Source organism: Terrapene carolina, unplaced genomic scaffold, assembly GCF_002925995.2.
Source record: "Terrapene carolina triunguis isolate 2854851 unplaced genomic scaffold, T_m_triunguis-2.0 Scaffold233, whole genome shotgun sequence".
Lineage (NCBI taxonomy): Eukaryota > Metazoa > Chordata > Testudines > Emydidae > Terrapene > Terrapene triunguis.
Window position 1 is genome coordinate 989,724 of NW_020664584.1, and position 25,178 is coordinate 1,014,901.

The 25,178-nt window shown below is 46.0% G+C and overlaps 2 protein-coding genes across 2 annotated transcripts in view; one reads left to right on the top strand and one right to left on the bottom strand.

Moving 5' to 3' along the window:
• MANBAL (mannosidase beta like) overlaps positions 1–153 on the bottom strand; it is a 10,785-nt gene extending 10,632 nt beyond the window's left edge. Inside the window, exon 1 of the mRNA XM_026656804.1 lies at positions 86–153. The gene's annotated coding sequence lies outside the window, so the exon portion shown is untranslated. The remainder of the gene's footprint in view (positions 1–85) is intronic.
• Positions 154–17,511: 17,358 nt separating this feature from the next.
• Positions 17,512–24,661, top strand: GHRH (growth hormone releasing hormone). Its single transcript, XM_024201980.1, has 5 exons — positions 17,512–17,591; positions 21,033–21,170; positions 23,164–23,268; positions 24,048–24,179; positions 24,592–24,661. The coding sequence occupies exons 1-5, from the start codon at positions 17,512–17,514 to the stop codon at positions 24,659–24,661; spliced, it is 525 nt and encodes a 174-aa protein (XP_024057748.1).
• Positions 24,662–25,178: the final 517 nt, after the last annotated feature.

A 25,178-nucleotide genomic window follows, 5' to 3' on the forward strand; every position in this document is an offset into this window, starting at 1 on the left:
CCCGTCCCATCCTCTGAGCCCCTCTCATCCCTACCCCGATCCTCTGAGCCCCTTCACACTCCCCCTCCACCCCCGCGCCTCTCACCTCCCGTTCCAGCGGCCAGGCCTCGCCGCCCCGGGAAGTGATTCCTCCCAGCGCCGCAGGAAGCGCTTCCTCTCTCCGCTCCCGTAGCAACCAGCTCCGGGCCGGCGTTGCTAGGGACCTCCCACACCCCGCCGCGCCTAGAGGGGGCGGGGCAGGGCACATGTGACCCCCCCCCCCGCGTGCATTGGCATTTACCCCCGTTGTGCCCCCACCTGAGCGCTGGGGCCGCCTGGGGGGAGCGGGGCTGCGGATTGAGCGCACAGACCCGGGCCCAGCCGGGCTGGTTCCACGAGCCGGAGGGCAGGGAGCGGCCCGGCCCGGCCCATGCCTGCAGGGTGGAGCTGGGCCTGGGTTACAGCGTTCAGAGCAGGAACCGAACTGCCCCCGCGCCCTGGGTATCACGTACAGGGCTCGGACTCAAATGGGGCCCCGATCCTGCAGCCAGCTCCCCGTGTGTGCTCATGCTATTCCAATAGTGGGGTGTTTTCAAATTAGATATTTGAGCATGAACTCTCCTCACCCTTGTCCTGGCCCTGGAGGTCCAGGGGACTCAGACACTTGCAGGGGTGGCCAAACTGGCTCACGAGCCACATATGGCTCCTTTAAGTGTGGCTCACAGAGCCCCATCCCACTGCTCCCTATTCGCCACCTACCAGACTGGGGCAGGGGGAGCTCATCCTGTGAGGATGGGGGGGGGGTCTTGGGGCTTCAGCCCCATGGCAGGCACCTGCTGGGGCTCGGGGCTTCAGCAGAAGTGGGGCTGAAGCCCCAAACCCCAGCAGGTGTGCGCCCCATGTGGCTGAAGTCCCGAGCCGTGGCAGGTGCACCCGGCTCTCGAGCTTCTGAAGATTATTGTATGTGGCTCGGAGGGTCAGTGAGTTTGGCCACCCCTGTACTATAGTAATGGGGACACTAGAGAACCTGAATAGAACAAAGGGTTTAACTCTCTGCTCCATAAATATATTATGCTAAATCTAAGTGGGGTCCTAATTATTCCCCCCCACCCCATTCCCTTCATTTTGGGGTTACCACTTTAGTTTCTTCCTACTCCTAATTCCTGGTCCCTCCTCTCTCTTCCTTCTCATAGGTTTGCTCAGGCTATTCTGCAGCTGGTGGGGTTGCTGGATTTGGTGGCCATTTGACTGGATAAGCCTGTCCCCTGTAGGTTTATCATCTCAACCGATTGTTCTGCTTCTGCAATCCCTTATCTCACCATCAAAATATTTAGCTGTCATTTAAGTTTATTTCTACTGTTTGCTTCAGTGGCCTCAGGCAATTTATTCCAGATGTGTCTTGTTCTGTATATAATCGGCAACCTGTTTAATGTTACTTTCCTGATTTTCAGAAAGCAGGTGGTTTTGGAAACCCCTTCTAGTCTGGCTCTGTCTTATATCGAACCCTTTCATAATTCTGAATACCCAGGTAAGGTCACTTTGAAGTCCCTCTGCTTCTTCACATTCAAATAGGACCCCTATCTCAAGACTTCTCTTTTAAACCATGCATTCAGCCTGAACGCTCTACCTTGGGGCCAGCTGTGGAGCAGTAACATCTAGAAGGGCATGTTTCCAAATACCAGGTCCAAAATAGGTTTTGATTCTGTTGTCTATTCAACAAACTGTCTAATGAAGCAGTCTTGCACAATGCTGCCCCCTCTATCTGCATGTTCCTCTCAAGATTGGTGCAATTGTTATCTAAATAGATATGAATAATTAACAGAGGCCACCCTGCCATCTATGATCAATCATCTGGCTTTTCTGTTTTCACAGGCTTCTTTTTACCTGTAATTTTCCTGCGCTTGTCTCCTTGAAGTGCTTAGGCACAACAGTGATGAATTGCACTTCAGTCTGTGCTGTGTCCAAGGAATCTCTCTGTCATTTAGCTACCCCGATTCAGGGCCCAATCATGAAAGGTAAGATGATCTGCAAAGAAAAAAAATACTTTCCCCCTTCTTTGTCATGTATAAAAAGTCTGAAAGATTTTTCTTTTCCTCCCTACTTTTTACCTTAGAAATATCAGTAATGTCAAATCTAGTTTTCCTTGCGGTTTTTTTGTTTTTTGTTTTTTCTGAGAACTCACTGACTATCCTAAATGGGTGTGGGGAGTTTTCTCAGCCCTGTGAAGGGTCAGACAACCGAGTCTGTAATAAATGGATTTTCTGACTGCTTATCAAGTGTGTGAGTTCAATAGGTGTTAGTAAAAACAGGCGAATAAAAATCACTTCCTCCCTCATTTAACAGGTTTCACTTATTTGGTACCTGAGATATCATAGTCCTACTAGTTCTCTGGTTTTCCATAGAGACATCCATGTTAAAAAGGGTATACAGGACATGGATGTCTAATGTGAAAAACATTCAGGAAAAAAAACCCACCTTAGCAACGATTCAGGGAATTGACATCGCCCATGGCTGCTTACATTTAGGGTTGAGCTTGGGGAAGGCCGTGAGATCTGCCACTATTGGCCCAAAACACTGAATTAAAAAAATAGTCTCAGGGACTGAAAAATCCTTTTACCAATAATTCTGTGGAAATGGACATCAGGGGAGATCCTGGCAAAGGCGGCCAGATGACATTCCTGACAGAGAAAAGACTCAGGGTCAGGTTGTTAGCTGGTGTAAAGCTAGCTAATTATTGAATTCAGTGGAGCTCTGCAGATTTACACCATCTGAGAATCTGGCCCTCAGAATCAGAAGTTTCTGGCTAACGGGGGCAAAATACACTATTGTGTGCTTATGTTCAGCCTGATACAAATAGGTATTACAGGCGAAAGGTCTTTTTTCCAAAAAAGAATTCAACTAGATGTTTTGAAATATCAAATGGAAGTCAACGTAGCTCAGAAAAACAAAGACTTTACCTTTCCAGGTTTTGCATTTATAACAATAATCCACACTCTGGATTTATATAATCCCTTTCAGCCAAGGATTTGAAAGCCCTATAAAAACTAAAACTCACACCTAGATGATTATCCCAATTCTACCAATGGAGAAACTCAGGCACAGGAACTTGTTTATTCAAGGCCTAAATCCCATTTTTAAAAGTGAGTTATGCCCATAGGACCCTAAATCTCATTAAAAGTCAGTAGGATTTGGGCTCCTCAATACCTAAGGGCCAGCTCCTCAAAGATATTTAGGAACCTGACTCCCCACTGATTTCAATTGGGAGTTAGACGCCTAAATACCTTTGATTGAGGATCTGGGCCTAAGTCACTTTTGGAAATAGGATTTAGGCTCCTAAATTCACTTAGGTACTTTTGAAAACTTTAACCTGAATCTCCTGCTCTAAAAATTTCCACGGGGTCTCCATGTTCCTATATCAACTTAATACCATCAGAGCTCTGTCTGGTAACAGCATTTCAGATGCCTGTAGAGTGAGATCTCTGAGCAGAGGCACCTATATACAGCTTCCATGCTTTGTACTTAGGTCCGCTTCTACTCCCCCAGGCATTTTGCCATGGCAAAATATCAAGACAAGAGCTGCAGGTTTTGGAAAGGCCCCATCCACTCTGTAAACTAGCAGCCTGACAACCACCAAACACTTCAATAGAAACCCAAACATTGAATAGGCAGGTGGTGCTACTGGGCAGGATTGGGAGCAGCTTGCATAGCATGATACCTGCCACCATTATACATAACCACCCATTGAAGTGTATTTTAAAAATATAGAAAAAGGGCATTTAGCAGATTGAATATACTGTGTGAATGATGGCTTAGCAAAGCCATGGGAGATTTGAGAGGATTCCCTGTCCATAAGATGACTTTTACTTTTCAGATACTTTTCAGACACTTAAATAGCACCTTTCATCTGAGGCTCTTAAAGCACTTTCCAAAGGTGGGTATTCAGAGCTGCATTTTTACAGATGGGGAAACGGAGGCACAAAGCAGTTATGCCAACATCTTAAAAAACAGCCTGTGATTTGGGATGGGGCTCCATTTCTGGTTCCCTAGCCTGAGACTTTTGGGGCCTGATTTTTAAACGGGCTGAGTACCCATAGCTCCCATTGACTTTCAGTTTGTATATGAGGTTGTCAGTGCCTCTGAAAACCAGGATCCGAGGCCTTTCAATCTGGGTTCCCAAAATCTGAGGAACACAAAATCAGAGGCCAGTTTTGAAAACATGGGCAAGGTTACAGAGAAAGAGGAGCTCAGATCTCCTAGCTCCCAGTCTAGTGTTGGAATGTGACCGGTCAGCTTTTTGGAAAATTATCTCTCAAAATTGCAAGAAGAATGAAGAGTTAAGTACAATTCTTGATCATCTGGGAAGCATTTCCAAGACCTGAATTTTCTCTCCTTCCCTGAGGAGAGGCTGAAATACAGAACTGACTGTAGAATAGTGACATCTGCTGGCCAATACTGGGGGCATTTCCCCTCTGCTGGTGAAACATTTCTATGGTTCTCTCATAGAAAATAAACAGAAACAGACAGGCACAAGCGCTAAAAATGGCATCTTGCTCACACTGCCACGTCAGGGCTCCTGACAGATTCACATCATGCAGGCTGGTGCCACTTGCTCTATTGTAGTCTAAGTGATATGTTAACGTGTGAAGATTAAGCAGGCTTTTCAAACAGGCTTTTAAATGTATGAGACAGTCCTTCATTTTGCTAGCACCTTTTACTTTTTGCATGCCACCAGTTTAATCCATCTGTTTTTAATCTGATACGTTGCTGCACATTCATGCTTCCCAAATGCAAAGTATTTGGCCAAGAGCTGGGCTGCTTCTCTTCCATGGGGACCCTTTTCTAAGGAGATTATTTTGATAAATATTTGTATTCAGTGTGCTCCAGCCCCAAATTCCTCAAGGGAAATATATTGGTGTTCTAAGCAACAAATCTGGAGACTCCAAGGATCCACAGCATCAAATCCTGGCCCTTTATCCTTCCAAAGTAGAGAAACCGAGTCCTGTACAATTTACCAAGGAATTTTTTTTTTAATTAAAAAGAAGACATTACAGATTCTGTGGCTCCTCTGGAAGAGCAGGGGGTGGTTCCCAACGGCCCTCGCCAATATTTCTTCTTGCTCCTTTTGTTCTTGTGTGCTGGGTTGTTGCCATGTCCCCCCACATCTTCCTCCCCACACACACACACCAAGAAGTGCCGCATTGCTACATTCCAATGGCTTGTGAAGAACTTTAGGCTCCCTTGGATTAAAGGCACTATATAAATACCAATTCATTAGAAATATTATTAAATTCTTGATGATATGCAATAGCTCTACCATTTGTAGTCACATGTACGATGAGAAACGTATGCTAAAATAGGTCTCCCAGTCAGCTTAATCGGTGCTGTTTAGGCTAACAAGTCATTTGTGGTAACCTAATTGCCTCACTAACTAATGAAAAGAAAACCACATGGGGTTTGGAAAGTCTTGAGGTGCTGCATAGGGGGTCATGGGGACCAGAGGACACATGAGCCAACAGCCATGCTCAGGAAAGCTTTGGGGAGACTGGAGAAAAGGCTAGGACAGCTGGAGATCGCAACAACGTCCAGGGAAGTTTTTTCTGGCCTTTTAGCTGAATACCCAATAGAGTTAGTTCCAACATCATTAAGTGGTGGGGTGGTGGGGAGGGGTGTCCATCTAACATGCAGGTGAGCTAATCTGGGAGTCTATATGGTATATAAGGAGTGGACAGCAACTATTTTTTAAAACATGGAATGAAGGATGTAGGCGACAAGGCTAAGAGGAAATCAATATCTAGGGAATTGCATCAGGATTTTCGGGCTCTGCCCTTTGTCAATGAAGGACTGGAAATAGAATGTAATAGCAGCAGGTGTCTGCCTCACACTGTGGGCCACAGTCAGACTGGGTGTAAGCAGATACAACTTCAAACTTCAGCAGAATTTCAATCAGAAAGGGGGCCAGATCCTCTGCCAGTGTAAACTGGTGTAGAACCATTAACTTCAATGGACCTAATCCAATTTACATCAGCTAAGCTGGCCCATTGTGTACAGGAAATAATATATCCCATAACACCCACCTAGCCCTGACTGCTGGATTATGGGAGGTAACTTGCCATGCCCATTACATCATGCTCTGGGGTTGGCTGTAACTCTAATGAAATGAAGGAGATCAAGAGAGAGAGCAAGGCGGGGCAAGAGAGGAAAAGTTCTAGGTACAAATGCAATCGTACGACATACAACTCTCTCTAAAACTACTTATCAGGAAAAAATACATTAATACCTCTGTTACATTTAATGGCCAAATTTGCACCTACTGAAATAAGTGGAAAAGCTCTTATTGACTTCAGTGCTTGCAGGATTGATTCCTAAACCCCTTAAGCAGGAGTCTTCCTATAGGTCTGTATGGTGCCAGATCCACCTTTGCCACTATATTAGTTAAACACTAAACAGTGATCATAAAACGCTCTCAGGGATGAGCATCCATTGACTGCAGCAGGGATGAATGCAGGACAGGCTCTGAACCACATCACACCCCTTCATAGGCTGTGGTGGATTAAGACAAAATGCACAGATACTTGAGATCCAAGCCCGTTTGGAGAAGCCCCAACTCAAGAGCGAAGCCAGAACATAAGAATGGCCATACTGGGTCAGACCAAAGGTCCATCTAGCCCAGTATCCCGTCTACCAACAGTGGCCAATGCCAGGTGCCCCAGAGGGAGCAAACCTAACAGGTAATGATCAAGTGATTTCTCTCCTGCCATCCATCTCCACCCTCTGACAAACAGAGGCTAGGGACACCATTCCTTACCCATCCTGGCTAATAGCCATTAATGGACTTAACCTCCATGAATTTATCTAGTTCTCTTTTAAACCCTGTTATAATCCTAGCCTTCACAACCTCCTCAGGCAAGGAGTTCCACAGGTTGACTGTGCACTGTGTGAAGAACAACTTCCTTTTATTTGTTTTAAACTTGCTGTCCATTAATTTCATTTGGTGGCCCCTAGTTCTTATATTATGGGAACAAGTAAATAACTTTTCCTTATTCACTTTCTCCGCACCACTCATATACCTCTATCATATCCCCCCTTAGTCTCCTCTTTTCCAAGCTGAAAAGTCCTAGCCTCTTTAATCTCTCCTCATATGGGACCTGTTCCAAACCCCTAATCATTTTAGTTGCCCTTCTCTGAACCTTTTCTAATGCCAGTATATCTTTTTTGAGATGAGGAGACCACATCTGTATGCAGTATTCAAGATGTGGGCATGGATTTATATAAGGGCAATAAGATATTCTGTGTCTTATTCTCTATCCCTTTTTTAATGATTCCTAACATCCTGTTTGCTTTTTTGACTGCCGCTGCACACCGCGTGCACATCTTCAGAGAACTATCCACAATGACTCCAAGATCTCTTTCCTGATTAGTTGTAGCTAAATTGGCCCAATCACATTGTATGTATAGTTGGGATTATTTTTTCCAATGTATGTTACTTTACATTTATCCACATTAAATTTCATTTGCCATTTTGTTGCTCAACCACTTAGTTTTGTGAGATCTTTTTGAAGTTCTTCACAGTCTGCTTTGGTCTTAACTATCTTGAGCAGTTTAATATCATCTGCAAACGTTGCCACCTCACTGTTTACCCCTTTCAGGCAAAAATACAGATCACAGCCAGTTGTGTTCAGGCACCTACTGCAGCCTGCAGTGCCTGGCCAGAGGGTAAGACCAAGGATTCAAGAAAGGGTGTTTAGGCTGACTCCTTTCAGTTCCAGGAACATGGAAGGATTCTGAGTACAAGCTGGGACAGGAAGTGCGGATAATATAAGAGCTACAGCATTTATATTGTTTGTTTAAAGACGCCTAAACTGCATGAAGGGAACATGGCCAGAGACCCTGTATGTTTGTTTTACTTTCTTTGGAACCTGTACATGAATCTGAAACCCTTGAGGGGGTTGTTTATTGCTTAACTTGGGCTCCCAGCTGGGTCCAGCGGTGCAGAATAGGACCATGGACCTATGACAGCAAGGAAACACCTAGAACAGTGGGATTTTTAAAACCTTCCTTGGAAAGCAGTGGGGATCTGAAATAAAAACAGAGGCTAAGCCCCCAATCCAAAATGCTTGGTGGATAACTAATAGTATGGCAGTTAAACAGATCATACCCTTCATAAGCATGGATTCTCCTTGTTCAGAGGGGCAGTGTACGAGTCAGTTATCTGTAGCAGCTTGGGTTCAGGCAGTAGGCAAGGCTGATATGAAACTCCCTCATAAAATATAATGGTCGAGAAGCACAAATAAATACCCTGAGACAGTTGAGAACTGCTCCAGAGTGGTACAGGGCTTAATAAAATAGCATGATTCATGTGAGAGACAGGGAAGCATAGCACCGATTTACAGCCGGGGAAAAACAATTTGTGCTGAAAAATTGGTGCTACCAGCCTCACCCATGAAAGAGCAGGAGGTTTTGTTTCAAAAACATTAGCAATGAACGTAGAGCTGAACGATCTCATTGCAATGCTGAAAGAGAGCACACGGCTGCGTGGCCCAGCACATTGATTTTTAAAGCTCTGCTGTGGTATTCAGAACATTTTCTTTATTTGGTGTTAAAATAACAAGAATATCTATGTAAAAATGTCTGATTTGCACAGCAAACCTTTTCCTCCTGAACAGTTTTGTGTGAAGGCTTCTTTCTCTTTATTCCAGATCTGAGTTAATAATCCTTCCTGTGGCTCTTCCCACAGTTGCTTTGCAGCTGAATCACATTTTAAGAAATAAAATAAAAGGGGACGGGGAATGGGGGGGAAGTGTTGGAGAAGTGTGGGAATCCCAGGGGGCGGGGGTGTGGCTAGGGGTCAGGGAACAGGGGGAGTTGGATAGACGTGGGGTCCCGGGGGCCTGTCGGGGGCAGAGGTGTGCATAGGGGTTGGGGGACAGTCAGGGTTGGATGGGTTGGGCGTTCTGAGGGGGGCCGTCAGGGGGCAGGAAGTGGGAGGGGGCAGATAGGGGGCGGGGGGCCAGGCTGTTTGGGGAGGCACTCCATACAGTTTTGCCACCCCAATGTGGCCCTCGGGCCAAAAAGTTTGCCCATCCCTGCATTAGACCTTTCTCTGCTAGACTGAAGAGCCCATTATTAAATATTTGTTACCCATATAGCTACTTACAGTCTGTAATCAAATCACCTCTTAATCTTCTCTTTGTTAAGCTAAAGAGAATGAGCTCCTTGAGTTTATCACTACAGGGCATATTTTCTAATCCTTTAATCATTCTCATGGCTCTTCTCTGAACCCTCTCCAATTTATCAACATCTTTCTTGAACTATGGACACAGGATTCCAGCAGCAGTCACACCAGTGCCAAATACAGAGGTAAAATAAACACCATACTCCTACTCGAGAGTCCCATGTTTATGCATCAGGTTCGCATTAGTCCTTTTGGCCACAGCGTCATGTTCAGCTGATTATCCACCAACCCCCCAAAACTTTTTCAGAGTCCCTGTTTCTCAGGATAGAGTCCCTCATCCTATAAGTACGGCCTGCATTCTTCATTCCTAGATGTAGACATTTACACTAAGCCATATTAAAACACAGATCGCGTGCTCCCAGTTTACCAAGCAACCCAGATCGCTCTGAATCTGTGACCTGTCCTCTTGATCATTTACCACTCCCGCAATGTGTGTGTCATCTGCAAACTTGATCAGTGATGATTTTATGTTTTCTTCTAGGGCATTAATAAAATGTTAAGTAGCCTAGGGCCAAGAAGGGATCCCAGCAGGACCCCACTAGGAACACCTGTTGAATGATGATTCCCCATTTACAATTACAGTTTGAGAGCTATCAGCCAGCTTTTAATCCATTTAATGTGTGCCAGGTTAATTTTGTATTTTTCTAGTTTTTTAAATCAAAAAATCATGCAGTACCAAGTCAAAAGCCTTACAGAAGTGCAAATATATTACATAGATCCTCTTTAGGGACAGATCCAGCTCCTGTTTAGGCCATGGGAGCCTTTCATTGATTTCACTGGGAGTTGGATTGGGCCCATGATGTCGGTTTTACCGCAGTAGGGATGGAAGCGCTATATTTATCTACAGAGCAGGTACAGTCCAGGCAGTGGCAGTGCAAACTTCCCTCACACCACCCTGCCAATGTGCATCAACCCTGACAGAGGGACTGCCTCTAAGAGCAACAGAGGAGTTTCATCCTTGCCCTCTACCATGGCTGCCAGAGAAGACTGAGGATTAGTGTCTGTGGGGATGGTGTGTTTTGAGAGAAGGCTGCAGAGTTAGGCCAACACTGAATGCTTTTGAAAATCCCCCCCTTCCATACCAGAGAAGACCAAGTGGGACATCTTGTCCTGCCATCCTGTCTGACAGTAGCCAGAACACAGCTGCTCCAGAGGTGCAAGAAACTCTGCAGGAGGCAACTCTGAGATAACCTGCCCCACAGAAAGTTTCCTCCGAACACCCAAAATAGCTGGAGGTTGGCTTATGGTCTGAAGCAGGAGGGTTTAGATCTCTTCCGATCTTTTGGTAGTAACAACTTTTCCAGTCTGGGTTCACACTGGTCATGGAGCAAGGAAAGTCTTATTACCAGCCTCCAGCGCCATCCAGTTCCCTCCGAAATGAGGCTTTGTAAAAAGCATTTCCCGAACGGTTCCTGCAGGAATGGAACAGGCCACCGGAAACCAAAATGGAGGGATGACATGGCAAATGGAGCAGGACCTCTGATTTTTCCAGCGCACATGCACAGAGTGAGGCTCTTCAGAAAGATGCTTTGCTTGCCTGACGTGAGGCTGTGATGTTTGCGAGGGACTGAAGCATGAACTGCCCTGCTAACGACAGCAGGTGCCAACAACAAAGGGGAAGGAGGAAAAGCCTGATAATCAGGAGGAAAAGAAAAAGGCCAAGAGATAAACCTTCCTACAAAGGCAGCAGGAGAGAATATTAATGGTTAACTTTCCCCCATTGTGGGTTACAAGGAAAAATGACATTTTAAAGGGAAAAGAAGTTTACCTTGTAAAGCAAATTTGTCATTCATTGTGCCAAATTATTGTTGTTATTCTATATCTGTAAGATAAAGGGAAAGCATGCAAATCATCCTCAAACTGCAGGCATAGCCCCCCCTTGCCTCCCACACCTCCCTGCCTGCATCCTCATCCGCAAAAAGAGGGGATGCTAAACACAGCCCTTTGAACGACTGGAGGGTAATTGATCCTCTGACGTTGAGAAGCCCACAGAACTCCTAAGGGAGCACAGGTATAAAAGGAGAAGGTGTACCTCTCGCAGCAGCAGCAGAACTGCCACGGTAGTTGGGGAAATCTGAACGAGTCTTGGTCCCAGTCCACTGGGACCCTGCACAGGTAAAGAACTAAGGAGGAAGGAACCCAGTCCAGTTCGCTGAAGCAACAAAAGCTGGCAAGAGAGCGAGAGAGAAAGAAGAAGTATTTTTAACAGGGAAAGGAAATCACGTAGCGAGCTGGGAAGATCCCATTTCCTCAGGGAACGGTAAGTTTGATCCTTTGCATGTGTGTTTTAACAAGATACCTGCTATTTGGAAACTGGGGGCAATTCAGTTACCCTAAAACACAATCAGATTTGGCATTTATCAGCAGCCTCAGTACTAATCTCAAAGGGCTTTATGGATCAAGTTATAGACTGAAACAATTATGAATAACTGAAGTGTCTGATACATGTAAATATACAAAGTAATGTTATAGAACAGCCTTGCAAAACAGTCTGGAAATTTACGAGCCCAGGCACAGAATCTGCACCCTGCTCTTACAACACTGATGATGAAAGCCACCACAAAACTAATATTTTACTCATCCATTAATAACTATTTAGTTGAGCCAAACAAAGGGATGAGTAGAAATCTGAAAGACTTACGGGCAACGCACATCAAATTACAGGATAGCAGAGGAAGCAATTGGAAATATCTTTGTACTTTTAATTGCAATATTGTACAGTATAAAAATCAACCTTACCAGACTGCAGGAGTAATTAAGGTTTCATTTCATCCCCACAGTAGTATTTTCAGGACTGATTAGACACGTATCCCAGACACAGTAAGGAACAGAAGGAGTGATCGATCTAATCTATCCATCAATATTTTCACAAACACTGCAACATTAAAATTGCATGAGGGGGTGTTGGGAAACTGTTGTGCTTTATCTTTTACAATCACATTAAATGCTTTTCATCTTAAAGGGAATTTACTAATCTCCCCCACTCCCCGTCGCTAGAATGCAAAGCAAAGAAGTGAAATTAACCCTGTCATAATTAAGACGGGAACAAGATTTTCCAGGGCTGTCAACTTGGCCATGTTCAGAGAGCGAAACTTGAACATTCTTCTGTTCACCCTCTGAAATAACGGCCACACTTGTGAAGGTGAGCAGGACTCCAAGTTCAGTATCCCTTGTGTATGGGGTGGGAGAAAGACCAAAGGGGAGAGGACCAAGGGGACAGAAATGAAGGGATACGAGAGAGAGAGAACGGGAGAGGGGAAAGAGAAGATAAGGAAGGTAAAAACAGATGAGGAGAGAAAAGGAAAATCAAAAAAGCTTCTTTAAGAAACTAATGGGGTTAGAGGGGGTACAGAATAAAGATTTCAAAAGGGATGAAAACAGTCTGGAGGAACACCTGGCACTGAAAGAAGAGGAGCTGGGTATAGAAAGTGTGGGATAGTAGTGTGTGGTGGGGTGTCTTACCCTAGGAATACAAACGGGAAGGAAGGGAAAAGCAAAGGGCTATATTCTCCCCTGGTTGCACTTGTGCAACCCCACTGCCATTTCATTGCTATGCTCTCACAGTGGTTTGGCTGTTCATAATATAAAGAACATTGATTGGCACCCAAGTCTGGGACAGTGCCAATGCTCCTTTTGGAGTGTCTAGATCACCCTCATTTTCTTTATCAGAAGTTGATGGATATGATTTGGGATTCATGTTGGGGTACCAGGGAGGGGGGCATGCTTCCTCCAGAAAACAGCAGTGTAAACCTAAAACCAGAAGCCTTATAATTCTGTCCCACAGGAGTGTCACCGGTTCAGTTCCCTGGCATTCGGAGGGTCTTCATGGGGCTGACATGATGGTTTCTAAGAGGCAAGAATTCTTTGGGAGGTGGATTCAGTTCCCTCTTTTACCAACAATCAGCTCTGTTCTAAAGTTAGGTCAAGCTGCTTCACTTCCAAAAGAACAACAGATGGAAATAGTGCTGAAGGCTGACCCAGCCTGCAGGTTTGAAGCATAAGCAGCTGTAAACTGGGAAACCAGAAAGCAGGCTGAGGAACTGTTTACAGTAATTAACAGTTCCATCCTGCTCCCTGGGAGTCTGATTCTGCACTCACTGAAGTCAGTGGGGGCTTAACTTTGGGGCAAGGACTGTCTGTGTGTTCTGTGTTTATACAGCACCTGCCACAATGTGGTCTGGTTCATAACTGGGACTCCTAGACACTACAATAATAAATAAATAACATCAATAGCAGTGAGATCAGCTCCTATGCCTGGAACGCCTTCCTACTCATTTTGCCCCAAACAACTTTCCTCTCCTCCTTCAAATAGCTCCTTAAAACACAATTTGTCCATGAGGGTCTTCAGTGATAACCCACCAAACACAAACCCCCTTTTGTGTCTATCAAAAGCACAAACACACCCAACGCTCCTGTGTGTCATCACCGTGTTGTCAGATTTTGATTTTGAGCACCTTGGCCTAGGGATCATATCTGTGCAGTGCCACGTGCACTGATGGCACTCCATCAATGATCAACAGCAGCAACAATGCCCTGTCCTTAGGGATAGACACACCTGCCTGTGCTGGTCAGATATGCAGCCCAGTCTTACAGACCTGGCTGGACTGGATCGTGTTCACACACCACTGAATCTTCGAGGTTCACTCTCCTTCACCCACACAGTCCTTTGAATTATTTTGCATTTCCATTTCATCTCCCATCCCTGATCATTTCCATGTGCAGTTAGATTCCTTCTCCTTCACGGTCAGTCTCCTGCTGCCTGTTTGATCCTTTCAGGCACTGGAAGAGAAGAAGGATGCCTTTGTGCCTATGGCACAGGCCCAGAGATCTGGGTTCTATCCCTGAATTTGTAGCAGGTGATAAGCCATTTAGGGCTTGACAGTGGCATACAGGTGCTGCAGCCTGTTGTGGGCAGCACAGAGGAGTACAGCCTGGCAGGAGCTCTGCAGGGAGTTGTGCCAGAGCTAGCACAATATGTCCCAGAGGGCAGGAGGAACTCTGCTGCTGCTCCACCCATGGAAAGGGCACGGCATCCTCTCCTCCTGCGGATGCCAGTGCAGAGAAGGGAATAGCCCCATCTCATGTCCTGCTCCTCACTGGTCACTTTGTCTCTTTCTACATACAGCTCTGCACCTTCTTTCATTCCTCTGCTTGGAACAACTTTCCCCTCCCTGTGTGCCATGCACCCTTCTTGTTCTTCTTCAGATCCCTTTTCACTCACAACAGCTCCTTACCTGTATTTTCTTGCTGACAATCACTCCAGGCTCTCCTGTGTCTTGGGCGAATACCCTTCATATGAGATCTATCCCAGTGAGCCTGAAAGCTTTTTGAAGTCAGGACTGTGGCTTCTTATGCACTTTGCCAGCAGTTGTCTAAGTTCACAGCTCTAGAAATAAATATGTATTTGGATTTTTTTACTAAACTACAATAAAATAGCAACCATCTGGTATTCCAGAGCCCCAGGTAACAGATTAAACACACACACAAGTGAATAAACAGACCTGTCAATTACCTCAGATCAAATAAAATAACCCAACATTGTAACTAAACTAAGCAACTTCCCCCAAAGAATTCCCACCAATGCCACAACCCAGCTCTACCCAACCTGTGATTGACACCCAATTAGTTTTTTTTTTTTTTTTTAAAGCAAGCATTTTTCCATTTTGGAATATGGTTGTTGATAAATTTCCATCCAAATGATAACATTTCGCAAACATTTTTATTTTGATCACAAAGGTACTTTCCATCGGAAAAAAGATTTAATGGAAATTTTCTTCCAGCTCTAATTTCCACAAATAAAAGCACAGAGTTCAGTTCACTTTCGTCCACAGACTTGGATTATTCCTGTTCCCAAGTATCCAGACAGCTGCTAAACAATCATGAAAGTGTTTGCCTATCCTGAAACATTCATAAGAATGGCCATACTGGGTCAGACCAAAGGTCCATCTAGCCCAGTATCCTGTCTTCCAACAGTGGCCAATACCAGGTGCCCTAGAGGGAATGAACAGAACAGGTAATCATCAAGTGATCCATCCCCTGTCGCCCATTCCCAGCTTCTGTCAAACAGGTTGGGACACCATCCCTGCCCATCCTGGCTAATAGCCGTTGATGGACCTATCCTTCATGAATTTATCTTCTTTTTTGAACTGTGTTATAGTCTTGGCCTTCAGAACATTCTCTGGCAAGGAGTTCCACAGGTTGACTGTGTGTTGTGTGAAAAAATACTCCCTTTTGTTTGTTTTAAACCTGCTGCCTATTAATTTCATTTGGTGGCCCCTAGTTCTTGTGGTATGAGAAGGAGTAAATAACACTTCCTTATTTACTTTCTCCACACCAGTCATGATTTTATATAGCACTATCATATCCCCCCTTAGTCATCTCTTTTCCAAGCTGAAAAGTCCCAGTCTTATTAATCTCTCCTCATACGGCACGGTTCCATACCCCTAAATCATTTTTATTGCCTTTTCTGAACCTTTTCCAATTCCAATATATCTTTTTTGAGATGGAGCAACCATATCTGCACGCAGTATTCAAGATGTGGGTATACTATGGATTTACATAGGGGCAATATGATATTTTCTGTCTTATTATCTATCCCTTTCTTAATGATTTCCCAACATTCTGTTCGCTTTTTTGACTGCTGCTGCACATTGACTGGATGTTTTCAGAGAACTATCCACAATGACTCCAAGATCTCTTTCTTGAGTGGCAACAGCTCCCATCATTTTATATGTCTAATTGGGATTATGTTTTCCAACGTGCATTACTTTGTATTTATCAACATTGAATTTCATCTGCCATTTTGTTACCCAGTCACCCAGTTTCGAGAGATCCTTTTGTAGCTCTTCGCAGTCTGCCTGGGACTTAACTATCTTGAATAGTTTTGTATCATCTGCAAATTTTGCCACCTCACTGTTTACCCCTTTTCCAGATCGTTTAGCAATATGTTTAATAGGACTGGTCCAGTACAGATCCCTCGGGGACCCCACTATTTACCTCTCTCCATTCTGAACTCTGACCATTTATTTCTATCTTTTAACCAATTACCAATCCATGAGAGAACCTCCCATTTTATCCTATGACTGGTTACTTTGCTTAAGAGCCTTTGGTGAGGGACCTTGTCAAAGGCTTTCTAAAAATCTAAACACACTGGATCCCCCCTTGTCCACATGGACAGAAATGTTGTTACTTGTTTTCCCATGTCAGGTGTTGCAGCCATCCATTATGGGAGGAGAACCACATACTATGCAACTAAGCTGACCAACTGCACAACACAAGTAGTGTGTCAGCAGAAGCTAGGCTAATGCTCTAGAACCCAGGACACCTTCCTAATTCTGCCTGTGACTTTAGGTGAATCACCCTGCTTACCAGGGCCTCCTTTATCCCCTCCCACCCTTTGTCTATTTAGCCTGTAAGCTCTTCCGGGCAGGAACTCTCTCTGTGTTTGTATAGGGCTTGACGCAAAGGAGCCCCAATCTCAGCTGGGGCCCCTAGGTGCTCCCGTAATCCAAACAGCTCCTCAGAGGGTGAAAGTTATTTGTGCAAACTATCAGGCAAATATTTACAAAGAGCAAATCCATTCAGAGGAAAATCAGGATTGGGTTCACTAGCCTGAAAAGAGAGCTCAGCTCCTAACAAAGTAGTTCAAGCAGCTCTAATTAGGACAATCCCACACTCCCTGCTTCCGGTCTCTGACTCGTCTAGGTAAAACGTGCTCCAGTAGTGGCGGGTGAGAGCAGAAAGGCCTGGCGAGAGGGGAGTATGTTCTGATCCCAGCTCACAGGCAGGGGGTTATGGATTCAAGGCCGGCGTTTGTATCACCATCAGCATTCTCTGGAAATGGGCTCTAGAGTCTGGCCATCAGTCACCAAAGGCAGGGAGTCAACTTGCTGGGACAGTGTTCCAGGCAGAGGCAGGCATTGGAAGGGGCTGCTTTGCTGAGATGGTGGCTGTTAATCGGGTATTTATATGATAATCATCGTGCAATGCCAAGACACGGATATGCCAAGGCCGCTGTCTTGCAAGGGAAAGTACATGTTGGGTATTATAAATATAGGCTGCACAGGGTGATTTCTGTCCCATTGATGCTGATGACACAGGGATGCAGCGACTTGAGTCTGACTGAGAAAATGAAGATGTAGCGGAGAGCTCCCATGCACATTCAAGAAGCTTTCTCCCAACTCATTGGCAGTGGTGTGCTCAGAGCCCCCAACTGTTGCATGTGAGGTCAGGAGTCACTGTCTGTTACCATCACTGATTTGGATTTCTCTTGATTTCAGGTCACTCCAGAAGGGTGAAGGATGCTGCACAGGGCCATCTTCCTCCTGTTCCTCCATTTAGTCATGTGCTCCATCTCTTCTCCTCTCTATCCAGCTCTCAGGTAGGCTCCACGCCCCTTTAACTTCCTGCCTGCCCAAAGATTTCCCCCCATCGCTCTGACTTCACTCCTATTTTCTGGCCTGGGCATTTGGTGGATTTTCATACCAGGCTCACGACACTGCAGGCAGCATTTTGCAAGCTCCCCCCACCAGCTCCAACAGCACATTCCAAGCTGACTGGCAAAGCCCTCTGCGTTTTCAGTCTCCCCACCACCACAAGCTGTGGCAGTTCTTAATCCTGACTAGCAACATCCTCTGCTATTTCAGTCCAGGGCTCCAGGGCCCCCACGCAACTCTGACAGTTCACCTCATCCTGACCCGCGGCACCCGTGCTATTTCTGTCCTGATCTCTGCCCCTTGCCTGTAGTCCTGTCAGCTCACCTCAGTCCTGACCCACACCTCCTCCTGCTATTCCCATCTGGCACGCCTCCCACACATGGCTCTGGCAGTACAAGTCAGTCGTGACCTGCAGCACCCCCTGCTATGCCAGGGCTGAAAGTCTCCTGGGCCGACCCCGCAGGTTGTGCCAAGTTGTCTTGTTTAAACATTACTTTATGCTTCAGTGAGAACAAGCTTTTCCTCCTCCTCATTCCTCTGGCTGGGATGAGAAAGCGGAGCCTGCAATGTCTCCATGAGCAGCTGTTTACATTGCTATTATGGGACCCACAGCTTTCTGATTCATCTGGGTCCTTGGCTCACTGAAGACGCATGGCACAATGTTGAGTCCAGTATTCACTCCATGCCCGCTCTTTGTTGATGGGCGTGAAGTCAGGAGGTGGTATAATGGATCATAATGGTTTGCTGTCATTGTGTCTGACAGCGTGAAGTGTTAAATATAAGGCCCCTGAGGAGAAAACTGGATGCAGTCGAAACAAGGGACAGCCAGGGTCAAACGGCCTAAACAGTTTTAAAGCAAAATATTTAAGTTCAGGGCTGGTGATAGCAGCCAGGGCAGCAGCGCGGGAGCCCAAGTCCTCTGTTTACTCACAGAACAGGTACATGAACGACAGCACAACAAGCTTACCCACTCACTGCCACAGCAACAGACCTCAGGTCGACCTAGAGACCCCTCCTCTACTGGCAATAGCAGAGTTCAGGCTCCACTGAGCTGGCCAACTGGGGAACCAGTGGTAGCACTAGACACTTGCTTGCACGGTGCTCAGATACCACAGGGCTGGGTGCAGGATAAAAATCCAGATAGAGCCAGAGGACAATGCCTAGAATCACAAGCTCCTACATATGAGCCAAACTGCCATCAGATAGCAATTGTTTTTTGTTGCAACCACGCCATGCTGGATTTGAACTGGTGACCTAGAGTGGACTCTCTATATAGTTCATTAGCAGTCTCCCAAGTCATCAGGCAACATCTCTCTCTCACTCCCGACATTATTAAAGTTGCAAAGTCAAGCACTCAAAAGTTAGGAAGTGCCAGAATTCGGGTGGCCGGTGTAGCTTTAACTTGGCCCCACTGTGCGTATTCATTAAGTACTCACATACTAATTTTTTCCATGTTGGACAGCAAGCCCATAGGAGGAAGCGAAGCCCCGATTCCTGTTCCCCTTCCCCCCAACTTGCAGCCTCTTCCACTCCTCCCACCCGGTTCCTTTGCCCAGCCAGTCCAAGTTTTCCCCCACACCAAACTCCTTGTCAGGGCCATCTCTCCTACCCCTGTTGTGCCCCCACACTGGTTCCTAGTCCCAGTCAGAAGCCAGTGCCAGTCTTCCCCCATCCAGTCTCAGTCCCCACCCCCATGTCATCCACTGGTTCCCAGTCTCAGTCTCCTTGCCTAGCTAGTCCATTTGTCTCCCCACTCCCCGTCGCAATCTACTCCTTCCCCCACCCCCCCGTCTGGCTTTTGTCCCTTCTGCATTTGAATTGGACAACTTCTTCCTCTGTGCTGGCTGGATGCCAGCAGGGGATCACTGAAAGCACATGAGAGATGGACTTCCTGCTCTCAGTCCCAGTGCCTTGCCGCACCCCAGCCCACAGCACTTGGGAGCAGCCATTACTGGAAAGAGAAAGTCCTTCTGAGCCCCCCCATAGCCCTGGGCTGAAACAGGCTCAGTGCTCGCCTACACTTAAAATGCTACAGGGCACAGTTGCACCATTGCAGCTGCTCTGCTGCAGTGCTTCAGTGTAGACACTTCCTACACCGAGGGAGGGATTTTCCCATCGGCGCAGGCAATCCATCTCCCCGAGAGGTGGTAGCTAGGTTGATGAAGAGCTCTTCCATTAACCTAGCGCTGCCTACACAGGGACTTAGCTATCCACTCAGGAGGGTGGATTTTTCACACCTCTGACTGATGTAGTTAAACCAACCTAATTTTCTAGCGTAGACCTCAGTCACTCTGCAGGGATGGCACATGGGCAGTCTGGTCCTACACAGGAGCAGCGAGGGGCTGGAGCATGCTTAGTGAGGACAATCTTTGGAGATTTTAGCTGCTCAAATCAAAGATGTTTCTGGTCATTTACAAACCCCTGTTTTTCAAATGCTTATAACTTGGCCAACTTTGAAGTGGATTTTTATGGGAAGGGCAAAAGACCCATCCCTGACACAAAGGCCGCCCCCTTGCCAAATTTGGAGTACAGGCGTGCTAGGACATTTTAAAGAAAAGGTCTCACACATTTTTTAACAGGGGGAAAACAACACATTTTGCCCTAGCCTCGTTCTTGGAAATAGCTGAGCTATTTTGGTTAAATTTTTCAAAACAATTCAGCCTGGCATGGAAAATTTCAGCCTAAATGGTTGAAGTTTGGCAAAATTCTAAACAGTTGAAAACAGGATCTTATAATGGGAAGTGTTCAGCAACCGTAATAATATAGATGGTACAGCCAGCCCTGCCTTTAATTAAAAAGTTGTAAGTACAGGTTAACTGTCTTTGCTTCTTTTGTATTATTGTCCACTTGCATTGAAGTGAGAGGTGTAGGAGCTTTGGTATTATATGGATTGAAGGGTTGTGTACTAAGGCCTACTTGTAATTCATTTAAGTATCTCTCTACCACCTGTTGAAATCTTATTTTTGTAAGTTCACAAATCAGTAGATCTACAAAACTTTAGGCTTTGCTTTCAAGAACTGGCACAGAGAGAACACAATTGGTTATGTTTTGCCTGGGTATGTTGGCATTTTGGAGAGGGGGACCTGTCTGTTGCTTTGTGCCTGGGACTTCTGGGTTTCTAATCTCAAAAGGTGCGTAGCATATTGGTATAAGTAGCATCTAGGCAGCTTCCAGAGCTGGAGGACAGCAGTACAAAGACAACCTGCGCTGTCTCCATGAGACAGGGAAGGGAAGAATAAGAGAGAAGACAAGCCATACCGAGGTGAACCCAGCAAGTGCTACTTAAGGACTGCTGGTGGTTGGCCCAGTGGAGAAGGCTATGATGGTGGGGAGATGGTGTGGATTGCAGCTTGGTTGTGCTCAGAGCTGCTGGCCCATTCTTACAGGTACAATCCACTGCCCATCTCTAGCAAGACGGTGAGCTTTCAGCTACAGGACGGCAGTCCAGTGCAGAGCAACAATCTCTCTGTGGAGCAGCAGCAGCAGGAAGAGGAGGGTTTTCTAGCCAACCCCGCTGAAAAAAGGTAGGTGCCTCCCTCTCCAACCCCAACACACAAAGGGACCCTCAGTTAAGTTCTTCCTACACTGCAGCCCATGAGGGAAACAGCAAGAGGATTTGAGGGCACCTGTGGATATTTTGCAGAAATTACAGTGAGGATTGAGTTCTAGGGCTGGTTGAAGTTTTTCCAGCCCAACTGTTTTTCGATGGAAAATTGGGTTTTTGATTAAAGTTTTTTGCAAAAATTGTCTGCTTTCTATAGAAGATATTAAAACCCCAAACATTTGAAAATTGAAAAGCTTTCACCTGAAAATGAAAAAAATTCAATTTGGAAAGGCAGCGAAGGTGCCTCCTGGGAGTTGTAGTAGGGCTGCCTCTTGGTCTCGTTCTCTACTGGACTACATACATCTCCCATGATGCACTGTGGTGACTCAGCAAGAAAGGAGATCATGGTGCATTATGGGAGATTTAGCTCAGCCACCAAGACCTGCCCACAGAAAAGAAAGGGGGCATAATGCACCTAAACGACAACTCCCACGAGGCACCGCAGCACCATTTCCATAGAAATGTGCAGTGTTAGGGAGGGGGCGGTTCTGGCCAAGGTTTTTCGGGTTTTGATATTTTGCCAAAAAGTCAAACCATTTTCCAGCCACCTTCACTGATTTCTCTAGTGGTTTAACACCCAGGACTCAAATTGAAAACAGCCACGCTCTGTGGCTACCTAGGTCAGGAACAGAAGAATTTTAAGTCCAATTGAAGCCATAGAGGGAAGGGTAGGTAGGAAGCGTGTAATTACTCACACAGGAATTTGATCAAGATGCTTGGAATTATCACCCCAACTCTTGCCAGAAGTCCCTACAGCATCTTTACTGAACTGATGTGGGCAACAGCACAGTAGCGCGTTCCTGCTGACAGACATCGCCAGCGACACAGAGCCCCCTCCCAGCACACTGCCCCATGGGTCCAGCGCTAATGCAGGGAGTGGAGTGTCATGATGCCATTGACATATCTGAAAGTGCCAGTATCTTCCTTAAAAGGTCTCCCCGACCTGGTGCTGACTGGACAAAACCCTGCTCTAGCAGATGAAGTCTGTGCTCATAGCCAGACAACATGTAGTCAGCGGGCTGTGTATTCTCTCCACTATTATAAGGCTGTCTCCCTACACCTGAGTCAGTCACCTGGGGAAGGGATTAGCTCTTCCAACCTTTCCAAAGAGACAGTTATTGACAGATAGCAAAATGAGGCACAAGATCAATACTCCTTTCCCGCCCTATTTCATGCAAGCAGCAATTCTGCAGAACTCTAGGCATCTCTGGGAATTGTGGCAGCATCTGTTCACCTCAAAAACATTCACGAATTCATCCTCACAGCACCCCCCATCAGGCAGGGAAGGATAGTTAGTCCTGTTTAAGCAGGTGAGGGAACTGAGGCAGACAAGAGCAATGTGGTTGGGTTGGTGGATTCATCCCTGTCCTTGTACAGAGCCAGGATGTGGGGACTGAGTGGGGGGCTTGCACTTCCCCTCTCCTGGGACTTCTGGGACCCAGATCCCAGTGAACATTAGAGCACCTCTGAGGGCGTCTCTGAAACTCATGTCTCAGCTGCATTCACCCCTAATGGTCCCATGGTGTTGCTGGGGAATAGCCAGGGCATAGGAACATCCTAGCCACCCTCCCCCTCACCCCTGCAGCCCAGCTGTCTCCCTACCCCCCCAACTCACAAACCTTTGGGCCCTTTACAACATTTTTTTATTTAAATGTGAAGCCACTTTTCCCCAGCAGTTCTTGATTGGTTGGTAGATTTTTCCTGCTGTTTCCATGTCAGGACTTTTTAAAAAACAATTGCTTTTCTGGTGGAGAATAAAAAAAGTGTCAGACAGATTCTGGGATGGTTGTTTGCCCCTTAATCAGCTCCTCTCAGAGCACTATCAGAGGTGAATGGTTTTTGGTTGATTTCTTACCAAAAGGGTGTATTATCCAGGGTGTTTTATGCATCTAGCGTCTGTCTCTTATCTTTAGGATGCAGCGTCATGCTGATGCCATATTCACTGACCACTACCGGAAAGTCCTGGGGCAGATCTCTGCCCGGAAGATCTTACAAACCATTATAGGCAAACGGCTGGGGTAAGACCACTTTTCCTGTTCTTCTGTTGTTACTGGGTTGGGGCTTTGTGTGTTACACCAGGCAATTTCTTCCATGCACATAGCTAAAGTAGAGAACTTTCCGTCCAGTCCGATGGAATCATCATCTCTCCTAGTCACATGCATTTCTCACTATTTCACCAGTACAAGAAAAAGCCTCTTCCTCTGTGGTCTAAGAGAACCCTGCATCCCCATATTTTTTTTAATGATCCCGACAATCACAGTTTTCTTTGGGCATTGTATTTAATCCTTTCCTTCCCAACCTATTAGCTTCAGGGTTATTCTTAATCTCCACCACCTTAGGAACCGGCTAGAACCTTTGCGGGAAGCATTAACTGCTATCACTCACTGAAAGAAAGAAACTTGGCTTCATCCTGCTCCAAAGCGGGGGGGGGAAATCAAAATCCACATTGCTGCTCCCTCAGCTTTGACCACATACACTAGTGTTGCTAAACAAGACAGGAGACACTTGTCAACTGCAGCCTATCATTGGTCTCCCACTTGACCAACTCCATTCCTACTCAAGAGACTGTGAGCAATGAGGTCAGTTATTTCATCTTAGCAATGGATGGGCAAATGATTTGCAAATCAGAAGTAAGATCCTGCAACAACTTGATCCATGAGGCAATAGCTAAGCCACCCCTGCAAGTGCAGCAGATTCCCCATCCTTCCAGCAAGAGATGGAGAAACTGTTTGTAAAGCCCCTGTTTGCAGAGAGCCATTCTAGCAGCCCATTCTTGTTCTTTGCATAACCGAACCAGCGAACGCAGTCCAGGGGAAGGGGAGCATGAATTTTTGACCAGACGCCAGTCTGAGAGCATCTTGATGGACAGCCGCTACCACCAGCAGATGGTATTAAAGAATTTCTTGGGAGCCATATTGCAGAATCAAAGGTAGGTAGAAAGCTTTACCTTGAAATTTAGGGCCCTATAATCTTAACCCCATTTCAGTCAATAGGAGTTTTGCTGTACACTTCAATGGGAGCAGGAATAGGTCCTTATTCCTATCTGACTTATGTGGATGAAAAGCTGGCAGTAGGTAATATTCCTCCAGTACATTCCTGGTCAGAATAAAGCTTCTACTGTGCATCAAAGCCTGCATCTTTCTTTCCAACGGTAAGCATGGCACAGCTGCATTGGGGGAAACTTGGATGGAGCCTCCCCTCCACAGCATGGCTGATACTAGTCCTGTACCTCGTCAACTTGTCTCTTCCCCCAACTCTATTTTCTGAGAGCAATCACAATAGTGAGTTGTTTTCCACACAGAATGATGTCACAACCTACCCAGCTCTCTCCTCTTATTCAGGCCTCAGGATGTCAACAGTGATCATGTCGAGGACTTTACCAACACCCTGGCCAAGCTCATGAAACTGTAAATCTCTCCCCTTCTCCCCACCGTGCTCTGGTGAGTAGCAATCCCTAGCTGCTGAGCTTTGTGCAACATCCTGCTTTTGCAGTGCTCTGTAGTGGGAAAAGAAAGGCTTAAGACCAGCGTTACTGTGCAGAGAGATGATTAAGCTTCCATCTCAGCACAGACAGCGCCCACTGAAGTCAATGAGTGGTGAGTTCTTACGTACCTAAACATGGATTTAGAGCCTAACTTTAGTTTGAAAATGGTGGCCATGAAGACTGGTACTGTTTAAAAGAACTGCTTCAAAATCAAATGCTTCCATGAATGGAGAGCTGCAGCAAACTTGGGCACCCTCCTTACCCACCTCGCTTCCCTTCGATTCTTTCGCCTGACTTACTTACGTCTGACTCTTGCAGCCAAGTGATGACAGCTCTGGCGAGCCTGTGGTTGACGTAACACACATCTGTTATGTCTTTACTCACAAACAGCTGCCTCATAATTTTCTTTTTTTTCCCCTTCTGCACAGGAGTCATTCAGAGATC